Source organism: Atta cephalotes, assembly GCF_000143395.1.
Source record: "Atta cephalotes unplaced genomic scaffold scaffold00025, whole genome shotgun sequence".
Lineage (NCBI taxonomy): Eukaryota > Metazoa > Arthropoda > Insecta > Hymenoptera > Formicidae > Atta > Atta cephalotes.
Window position 1 is genome coordinate 326,599 of NW_012130089.1, and position 11,537 is coordinate 338,135.

The 11,537-nt window shown below is 36.2% G+C and overlaps 1 protein-coding gene across 1 annotated transcript in view; it reads right to left on the reverse strand.

The window, feature by feature from the left end:
- LOC105620203 overlaps window positions 1-10,785 on the reverse strand; it is a 28,173-nt gene extending 17,388 nt beyond the window's left edge. The window contains exons 1-5 of the mRNA XM_012201708.1: window positions 10,581-10,785; window positions 8,806-8,928; window positions 4,713-4,997; window positions 2,012-2,416; window positions 1,215-1,445 (exon numbers count right to left, since the gene is read on the reverse strand). Coding sequence (XP_012057098.1) covers window positions 1,215-1,445; window positions 2,012-2,416; window positions 4,713-4,997; window positions 8,806-8,928; window positions 10,581-10,785 — 1,249 coding nt within the window. The remainder of the gene's footprint in view (window positions 1-1,214; window positions 1,446-2,011; window positions 2,417-4,712; window positions 4,998-8,805; window positions 8,929-10,580) is intronic.
- Window positions 10,786-11,537: the final 752 nt, after the last annotated feature.

An 11,537-nucleotide genomic window follows, 5' to 3' on the forward strand; every position in this document is an offset into this window, starting at 1 on the left:
AAAAAAGTAACTTGTAATTATAACTTCGTTACAAGCAACGAGTTACTTCGATTCCCTGGTATTTAGTTAGATCACCGTCTCTATCTACCCGTTTGCTCTTCTTAACGTTAGGGAGTTTTTGCAATACCATATATCCAAATATGGTAAACGCTAAAGTCTTGTTATTTGATAGAAAGTCGAACTATGCATGTGAATGATTTTAGCGTTTACCATATTTGGAATAAATAGTATTACAAAAACTTCCTATTATTCTCGCGGTACTCAACCCTTCGCATTTTTTCACCGGAACGCGGCAGTTGATTCGGAAGTGCATTCATTTAAATCACCATCTCGATCTTCCCTTTCCCCGCACCTCCCTCGCTTCGTGCTCTTTCTTTTCTTTCCTGTTCGCCGTTAGCCGTCCGCCTCTTTTCTCCGCACCTTCGGCGACACGCGTTATGCTCGCATGACGTAACACATGTGGGCATCACGCACCGGCACGAGGTGTACCAGGGAGTGCGGATGTGTCAGGACCGAAGAGAGGGTCGAGACTCTTTCGAACCACGCCTTGTATTTGCGTCGCCATGCGTGCCACGCACCTCCTACTTTAACGAGACTGTCTGCCTGTCTGCCGCTCTCCTTCTCTCTATATCTCTCTCTCTCTTATTTTCTTTCTTTCTTGCTCTTTCTTTCTCTTGTGCACCTCATTTCTTTGCTCTTTTCCTCTCACCATTTCGCTTGTGAATCAACCGACCGACAGACCGGTCGGTCTCTCGTCTCGTACAATCTCGTCTCACATCGTCCTTCTCTTACTCTCAAGCTCCTATATCGCGCGGTTATACATGTTTCTTTCCTCCCCCCCATTCTTGTGCGCCTATCAAAAAAGGCGTTGCACCGCCTTCGTATTAGACGAACAGCGTGACGATTCTTCATATGGTTAAAAAGAACGATCATATTAATTTCGGACGGTATTATCTGTTATCTTATACAAGAGTTTTTTTGTATCGCGGTTTCCGCAAACGACGATTTCTCATTAAGAAGTATCTGAATATCTTGATTTGAAAAAACGTCATTTGTATCTTAAACAAGAGATTCTCATATTGCGTCGCCTACATACGCGGCGAATGGCGAGTCTTTGTGTGACTAGTGATGTAACCATGTACGTAACTTAAATGTAATTATGACTGTACGGATCGTATTTTCTTAGATGAGACTTTTGTCGGAGATCGACTTACCATTCTCGGACTTCGGTGGAACAGGTTCAATCTTGACAGAAGTGGTGGTAGCATGAAGGGATGTGGAAACTTCTGCGACTTGACAGGGCACCGAAGCCAAAGGTTCCCTTTTTACGGTCAGGCTAGCACTACTATTGTTAGTACTAGCGCTGCTATCCTGTCCGTTCCAGGACGAGACAACAGGTAGTGTCCTGCTGCATCCCACATCTGAATGCACCACTTTTGTCTTTCCTGTAATCAATCAATTTCCCGATCTCGTGGTCAACTCATACAACTTCAAAATGATCTGGAGTCATTCGATCTGTGATGTATTACGATGCGTGTGGCTGTAAATTTGAAAATTTAACATCTTAGTCTTTTTGATTTATTGAATTTTTTAATTTGGAATTTCAGAGTTTTACAATTCTTGGAGATTTCAAATTTTAAAGATTGGATAAAAAAAATGCAAATCTTAGAAAAATACCGATTTTAAAGCTTCGATAATTCGAAAAATCAAAGACACAGTCTGAGATTCAAAGCCCAAGATTCGTCTTTGCAGTCATCCGAAGATTCTAGAATATAAAAGTTTGAAAATCTAAAGGACTAATGAAAAAAACGTTTGTCGTCATATTTCATATTTCGAATAGAGCCAACGAGATGCCCGAATATTATCCGCACATTTCGAGTGGCAAGCAGGTATTCGGCTTATTTTACCCGTCCTAAGCATCAGCCCTAATCTCGAAGCGTGACGCATTCGTTCGCATATGCGATTCATTGGATTTTACATGGAAAAGTCCGAGAGAGAACGGACGTCGTACCGTTGCTGTTCCTGCAGAGGCACGACGTCCTGGTCGATTTGTTCTCCAGCTTCACCGGTTGGCCTTGACTGGAAAGGAAAGCCTCACGTTTCTTCGTGGCGATGGCTTGAACGGCAATCTGGTTGCTGATCGCCTGGTTACTACCGCTGCCAACACCACCGTGCATCATCATACTGCTAGTCGTGCTGCTGGTGTTGGTTAGACAGGACGAACCGTTCACGGTGACGGTACATCCTGTCGCCGCCGCTGTTGCGCCTGGCGGTTGATATTCCTGCAGGAGGACACCCGTCGTAGGCGCGATACCGTTGGTCGAGTTGGGTGATGAGAAGTTGTTGATGGTCAATGTTGGTGCACTGCCGGTTACTAGCGACAGTTGAGGCGAGAATGTGTTCTGATGGAGGCCACCTTTCGCGAAAAAGCACAGAAAATTACATTAATGTATTCTCACCGTACAATTAATCCGCGTAATTACAGTACATCGGAATTTAGGCATTAATAGCGCAATATTTCTCACAAGCCAGTATATACATTGATAGTATAGAGCAGTATTTTTCAACCTTTCAATTTGTGGAACGTTAAATGAGGAGCACTTTCAAAATGCGTTTCTTTTCCAAAATTTGTAATTTTCAGAAAACGAGAAAGAAAGAAATTACGCATACGAGAAAACTACGCATTTTACAGAAAATAACAATATGTCAATCAGTAGGATGTGAAATATTAAACAAAATTGCTAAACAATTGCTAAAAATGTTAAATAAATTTTGTTTATCTCTAGTTAAAAATATAATGCACCTAGAAATGTCTACGTTTTTTTAGCATATAAATTAACGATGAAAAAATGCTTTCTGAATATTTCAGAGCAGCTTATAATATGAGTCTTTCAACACACGCGCGCGCGCGCGCGCGCGCACACACACACACACACACACACACAAAACACCACCACCACCACCATCACCACAACCACCACCACCACACACTGAACACTCCGACATCTCTAACTAAAAAAATGAAATTTTGAACAAAAGGCATTTTGAAAGTCTGCTTCTTAAATAATGAACCAAATTTTTAGACGTATATCATTATATGCTTTAAAGCTCAGTATAGATCTTTTATTGCAATGATCATGATGATATCACTTTGGTTAAAATGAAAGTAAATACAATATATAATTTACATAATTTTCACAATTCTTTTTATTTATTTTTATTTTATTCGCTTCCTTTTTATCTATTCTCAGAAATGTTTGTGGCACAACAGTGTGCTGCAGCATACCGGTCGAAAAATCCTGATGTAAATAAACACAACAACCTTAAATACGAGCTGAACGTAACGACCTGTGCTATTTTCGTGATGATTGATATTGTGTGCCAATAATATAAAATAACTTGAAATGGAAATGATTTCCGCTAAAATTATTGTCGAAACACAAATGGTGAACGTATAATCGGAGAATATAGGAAAAACTCGCTACATGTTTTTCCAAGCTTTTTCCGATGCTTTCTCCGCGCTACGAGTGTTCATTCATTGTATAGATAAAGTTGTGTTTGTGTAACGAATTCCTACACGAAGTCATTTGCTAAGTGAAAGAAATTAAAGATATTCTGGTCCAATTTTCTTCCTCTCTATGTCACATTTCTTTTTATCAATTGATTAAGTTCGTAAAATTTTTTAGTTAATACAAGAGACATAATTGATGTAACATAATTTATATAAAGTAGCCACGGTAGTGTCGCTGCACTTGGCTTAGCGCCGAGCCACCATCGTGTCTCCAGATAATGCCAATTGTTCTTTTAAGTCTCGCTTTTAAGTCTCTTCAAAATGAGTGATTTTTATTTCGATATACTTAACTCCTTGACGTGACTCTGCATTTTTTGTTTATTGTATAAAAGGGCTGATGATTTGGATCGGGTAAAGTGAGTTATTCGGGTATCATTATGTAATAACATTAAATAGATTTTCAGGATCAAGATGAGGGCGACTTGATATTAGTTAGCATCAACTTTGCCTATAATTCTACTTCTTTTTTTTCTTGTTAACAATAATAATGTTATTACGAAGGAAATTACATAGGTTTTTAATCATCGATTCAAAAATTATTCACTCGGTTATTTTGAAAATCTCGTTTTAAATTAAAAAAGTTAAATTTTCGATATTCACGGCAATTTATATTATTCAATATTTCGCAATATATATATATATATATATATGTATGTATACAGAGTGTAATTGAAATAACGCCCACTAATCATACAGCTATTCCTAATAAAAAACCAAATCGAAAAGTCCTCTACCATTTTGCAATTTTCGCAATAGTTAACGAGATAGTAATTTCTAAAAATTGCCGAATAAAGGGATAAAATTGATATTTAAAACAATTTTAAGATACCTTTCCGTGTTCTTTGTGAAATATTTTTAAGACTTTTCTTAAAAAATTCTTAAAGATATCTTAAAGCTATCTTATATTGTATGTCGATTTTGCTTATTGATTAACTAAAAAAAAAATATGACAAAAATTTCAAGATGGTAGAGAACTTTTCGTCTCAGTTTTTTATTAGGAATAATACTGTATGATTAATGGGAGTTATTTCAATTACACTCTGTATACGTATATATATATATATATATATTATTTTTTTTTTTCGAAAATCAAGATTTTGCGGTTCTTTTTCGATTTCTTTTTAGACGGATAGACTCTTACCGTGATGCAGATGATGAATTCCGGTAACGTTGAGGGTATGCTGCGTGTGTTGCGTATGCTGCGCATGATGCAGACTACCGGCCACGTTAACGCCAACACCCTGCAGGCTTAGGGCCTGCTGGCCTGTGGCGGCTGCGGGCGCCAGGTTCGCCAAATTTTTCGCCAGCAGCTCCAGCTGTGTCACGGGCACGGGGCTATAGGGCGATCCCGGCGGGGGCGTGGGAGCACCCCAGGTGTAGCCACCCACCCCAACCCCGACCGCCGCGGAAAACACGCTCTCTGAAACTGGAGAATCCGCCACCGATTAATCGACCCGGCCTTCCGCCGACGAACGTAAGTTTCGTCTGCCGCGAGTAGGAAATACCGGTATCGCGATACGCGAATAGACTGACTCTACTTGGCGTAACGCGCAGTTTGTTAACCCTAGAACGTTTAACTCTTTCACGCATCATGTCCGTGTGATACAATACGTTTCGTTCTCTCCTTCCCGCGGGGATGACTGATCCACACAGTCATTTGGACTTAATGAACCTATGGATCCTATGGAATTCAATACACTGCGGAAATGTACATATGTACATACATACATACATAGTAAAAAACATTTTGTATATGTGTTAGAAATGGTCCATTCAAATCCTTGTTAAAATTTTGTGTTGAATTTTTAATATATCCGAGTTTTAATTTAATGTAATATGATTGTGTTATTTGAATATTTTGTATTAAATTAAACATTTCTCAGTGTTAAAATAATAACACAATTTATAGATAAACAAATAACATAAAAATAATGTAGTTTTAAAACATAAATTCTAAGAATAAATGAATAAAATGTGTGTGTTGATTTGATTTATATTATAAATAATTAATATATTATAAATGTTAATTTTATTTTAAAGAAATTTGTTCTATACAACTAGTTACATATTTTATATGTAAAAAGGTACAGATATTTTGTGTTATTTTCTCTTTGTAACAGTAAATATTTGTTAAATCTATATATTGCATATGTTAAATATCACAGCATCGTCTAAAAATGTAAAAACAGCATCTAATTTCAGTTAAATTTAACGTTATAAATGCGTCAATTTAACATAAAATTTGTTTTTAAATTGTGTCAAAGTATTATGTTTCTCGTGTTAATTTTTTAATAATATTTGTGTTATTTTCTAACACAAAAATTTGAGTGGACCGTTTGGGACATGTGAAATATATTAAATTTAACACAAATTTTTTTTACTATGTACATACATTTGTCCATCATATACATTCATGTATACATGCCTTGAAGCGGTAGTGCAGTAAAATACAATTTATAGAAAGACTAAAGCAAGATAAATTCACAATTTAAGGATAATAAATATAAAAACAAATCGTACACATTTGATGTACGTGAAAGAGAATAACTAAAGTAAAAGCTTGTTTTTAAATTTATAATTCTTAATTAAGAACAATGTCTCTTATAATATTTTATTTATAACGTAATATTTTTGTTACTAACATTGTAATATTTATAATATAATAATTATTTCTCTTTATTTATAATCAAGAAGCACTTGTACATTTATCCTATACCTACAAATTTTCGCAAATTGCGTAGTGAAATGTTAACATTTTCTACCTTTTATTAAAATGTGGGAATGCTCATGGGGGCTATTTTATCCCATATTTCGCCAATAATTAAAATTCCATATTTCATCGATAATTAACTGATTGGATATTTTATCGGTAATTAGTTAACTGTGTGGAGTATAGAATTCTTCTGTCTCTTTTTCTCTCTAAAAAGAGAAGGATCAATAGAAAGAGTGATTAATATTTTCGAGATCCGTTTCGCAAGGAAAACGCGTAATTCTCGGGAGGAAATGCGTTTATCAGCGCGCGCGGCAGTGCGATATATCTTTGGCGGCGTGCTGCGCCATTGCTAGGACTATTGATTTTATCTAAATGTGGATACGTATCTGCCTATGCAAATTAATGTGTGTGAAAAATATTCTGTTAATATCTACAACGTGCACAGAATTGGCTATCATTAATGGGTATACAGAAAGCGTGTTCTTCTCTGAGAACGCACTAAAAAAATTTGCATTTATATCGACGGTTCTTTCCTTATCACGTTTCATCAGGATTGCCATAAAACTAGAAATCAGAGAAATCAGGGAAGCGTCAAGGAAATTGAAAACGGTCAGGAAAATCAAGTAATTTTACAAAATTTTCTGAAAAATAAAAATTCTCGGCTATAAAAAAGTTTAATATATGTACATCACACCTACGCAGTTTTGGAATATTATTAATTTAACAATTAAAAATACAAGTAGTGTCAGCAACATTAATAGTAATTTAATTACTGTGTATGTTAAATTGATCTAAAATATTAAGCTTCTCCCAAATCAGAATGAAAATATAAAAAATTTCAAAATATATTATTGAAAGTCACATCATGAAATTTTGTCTGAAAATCAGGAAAAAGTGGAATCTTGGAATAATGAATTTATTAATTTACAATCCTGTGTCAAATTATTCATTTATACTTACTTGTCCGTTCTGCAGAAATATGAAAGCATGGAAGATAAAGTGAAGGTTAGAAAATTAAAAAAATAAAATTTCCCTCAATATTTAAAGTCGGCTTGAGATACAATTCAAAGAGCCCATATTCTTACGGCTTACTGTCAATTAATGAGCACCTTTTATACCACCTTTTTTTGACGGGTCGCGAAAGACGCCTCGAAGGGGAACCTTTCACAGGTTTCGCGGGTCTCTCATCCAGTCTACAATGGAGCAATTATGCAATTAAAGCGGCGAACTCGGATAACGACCCGCAGGAGTTGAAGAAAAACGCGCGCGTCACAAATAGAATTCCCGCGTGTAGCCGCGTGTCCAGTCGTCGTATAGACCTTACCTCGCCTTCTTAGTTTCTAACAACCTCATTGTTCGAAGTGTAATCCAAAACGCGGCTCCGTAATAGACGATGAATGAATTCAAAAAAGAAAAAAGAAAGAAAGAACGCAGGGACGTATCGGAGGGTCAAAACCTCCTTCTCGGAATTTTATCGAAAATCGAATCTCACCGATGAGATTTCAATTATCCGAGGGAGGAGGGAGGGTTGTTCTGTTCATAAAGTTTGGAAAAGGTGCGAGGATGATAAAATTTAACGTTAAAGACTTCTGATCTGTTTCTTCGGTCACTAAGCATTTCCTCAACTGTTTATGATCTTACATCAATGTTGAGCTATTTATGAAAATCTTATAGATAATTATAACTAATGAATTTTATGTATATAAGTTATTGTACAAATATTCGAAATTCTCAAGCTCGATTTATGAAATGTCTTCAATAGTGCGTAACGCGGAATAGATCGATCTTTGCACAGATTGAACGATTTTGCTGAAGTATCTGATGAAATTAGATAGATACAGAAATAATTTTGATGGATCATCGATTATGTAGATTATGTATCCTAAGCATAATGAGTAATACTATCAAAAGTTTTTTGAGATTCTATCAGTCAATCTTACACAATTATTTTGATTCAATTTAATCTAAAGATAGATTTTACATAATTTATTATTATATCTTATTATGAATAAATAACACTAAGATTGTCGCAACAAGAATCAGAGTTAGCTTTCAGCGTTTGCTTTTTCTTTAAATTGAACAACAAAATAATCCAATAAATCAGAGTGAATTTTCTCTAAATTGAATTGATTTATTCTTGAAGCTATTACATTGTTGTATTAATATTATTTTAATTATTTTAATTGTTTTGATTGTCCAATAAAATTATTTTCAGATCTGTATGTAGTTAAATTTTTAGAGATATTGCAATAACAAAATTGTCCTTTTCATCGATATTGTATTTTGAGAAGAAATTCTGTGACAGGACTTATCGCAGAATTGATCATTAAATGTGAGCTTCGAAATGTAATTCCTAACAACAATTTATATCGAATGAAAATGAATGGATTACGAAAATGCTTGTGCTCTTTTTTTGTATAAAATGTAAAGCGTGTAACGCATTCGTAGACCAGAAATATCCTCGAATGGTCTTCGGTCTTCGTAGAAAGCGAAGTCATAAGAAAGGAAATTGTAAACTTACCCTTGTGTGTCGCGTGATAAGCCCGTGCTGGCATCGGTTGCTCGGGGGTGGCGGGGGTGGCGGCGACGTAACTGCCCCCGCCACCCCCTGGAAATAACGAGTACAGTCCGTAGCGGTTTGCACCTGTAACATCATCATCGAGATATCAAACGATTAATAATAATTAATTGGAGCTTAAAAATTCATGATAACGCAACGTTGCGAGGTTGCAAGTGACATTTAATTTTTACTGATGGACTCGTAGATGATATACTTCTGAAAAAGAATACATTAAAATGACTAATAAAGATAGACACGCATGGCATTAAGTGCTATACTTATCTCACTCTTCTGAAAGAGAGGAAAAATTCAGATTATTCTTTCTTTTATCTCCGCGACATAACTAGTAATTATAAAATACAAAATGGGGAAAAATTTATTTATTTCTTCGAATCTCTTCTTCTCTCTTATCTTAATATCTAATGTATTAGTGATAAGCGGTGCGAAAATATATGATATATATGTATAGTCTATTTTTATATCTCTATTTTTTTATCTCTAGTCTCGCTTTGTTTTGTATGGATTGAATCATAGATTAAATCATAAATACAACTTTTGCAGATATAACAATATTTTTTCCACATATTTATCATTAAATCCAAAAATCAGAATTTCTATATTGTTTCCGTACACGTTTCAAACATGACACACACACACACACACACACAATATGATTTATCATGGAATTAAACGCAATGCGTCACAGCAACTCGTATCCACATTTCATCGCAATTCGTAATATCTCGAAACTGGACTTATATTTGCGAAATAAACGGCTCGTGTTTACGGCCAGTTCTGTAAAAGCGTAAATAATTATAATATATTGTATCCAGGCTTGTTCAGTTTTTCAATTGATATTAATCAACCGTCAAGACAAATATACGATAGATACACAGCAAGACACATCCATTATGTTAAACCATAAGGTGTTAACTCGATAAAGAAAAAAGTAAACGCGTGTTTCATCTCAAAATTGATGAAGTTCTATGAAATTTACAGTTTCACGACGCGGTGCCATTATAAATATTGTTTTGTAAGATAGAAGGACATTTGCGTCAAAATCTGGGATTGAAAAACCGAGGACATTCAAATCTTCAATCTTCTATCAAAGTAATGCTTTCCCAACTTCGACGCACAAGGAGTTTTCCATACAGCCCAAATTCGAGAGCGGATTGATAAAGCGTGATAAGCGTATTACTCATCGAGCGTGAACGACCTCTAATCAATAGTGAATATTACATAACGTGTACTGGATGCATCGAGAGAACAACGATATTTTTCGTTGTTTTCGAAAATTGAAAGAGACAGAATATTTTTTTTCTTTTTTAACGAAAACTCAATTCTTTGCGAACGAATATCTTTTATGAATGTTTGATATGACATACGTCTGGATTACCGAAGAGTAATTATTATTAAGATTCGGAGTAAGATTAAGATAAAGTTTATCTATCAATACGTTTCCAAGTAAAATAATTTAGTTATCGTAGTTGTAGCTCTCGAGTTGTATTTTAACGAAGGACAGTTCATTTGAGAATCAAAACAATACTGCGACAATACTGTATAGTGTATATTGTTGTATTAGTACAAGAAACATACGCAAACTTTCCACCACATTAAGGGAAATATTCGCGATATTGGACTCCCGAATTCTTTCGGAGCAATTCAATCTCTGGATTGTTACGGCGAGAGATGATAATGATGATTGATACGTATAGTCAGTATAGTGTAATGCGAACCTTGATTGTGAGCGGGCGCAGGCGTAGCGGCCAGAGGTGGTATGCCCTGGGACTGTTGATTGGGAACCTGATTGGGCTGCGCAGGTGCTAAAGGCCATAGGGTCGTCGTAGCGGCAGCGGGGCCGGTCGTCTGCTGAGCCCGTGCCACCGTGTCCCCCACGGGACGATCCCCGGTCCCACTTTGGGCCACGGGAGGGACCAACATCGAACCACCCCCTCCCGAGGCTGCAATCAGAGTGTCGAAAAAAAAACACACGACATTAATCTCAATTTTAGACAAACTTAAACTCGCGCACGCGAGATGCGTTCGATTTCAATTGCGCGAGGATGCGATCTTAATTTCAATTGGTAGAGTCTCGTTTGAAGTAGAATAGAAGTTATAAAGTTAAAGCTTTTCCAAGCTCCTCGCCGTTATCGTTTATCGCAACATTTTCACCGTATCGATTTTAAATAACGAGTCAATTAAAGAGAGTTCAGAATAGCGAGAACTAGTCGGAAAGTAAGATTAATTTACGAGAATTGGACGTGAACAAGATCGTTGTTGCTTCTACAGCTTAAAAAAAGAGAGAGAGAGAGAGAGAAAGAAAAAGATTGGTTCTCCAAATTGGTCAAAGCATCTATTCTTAATGCTATGGTCTGCCATTTCGAGGCATCCCGTAGATAGATCCGACGCGGCAGACGTCTATGTCTATAAATCTTCGTTTAGAGTTCGCGTTTAGTATCGGCGCAATGTATGGACGAGAAATTACTTATACTTTTGAATCAGTTGAGTCGAAAGTGCCGATGCCACAGTACGTTGAGGTATATATTGATAGCGCGTTGTTAGTATTGTAGCATCGTTAGCGTTGTAGAGAGCGGTTTTGAGGAAAAGAAAAGTCGACGAGTTGAAAAAGGAAAAGAGGAAGAGCGCGGGAGAGAGAGAGAGAGAGAGAGAGAGAGAGAGAGAGAGAGAGAGAG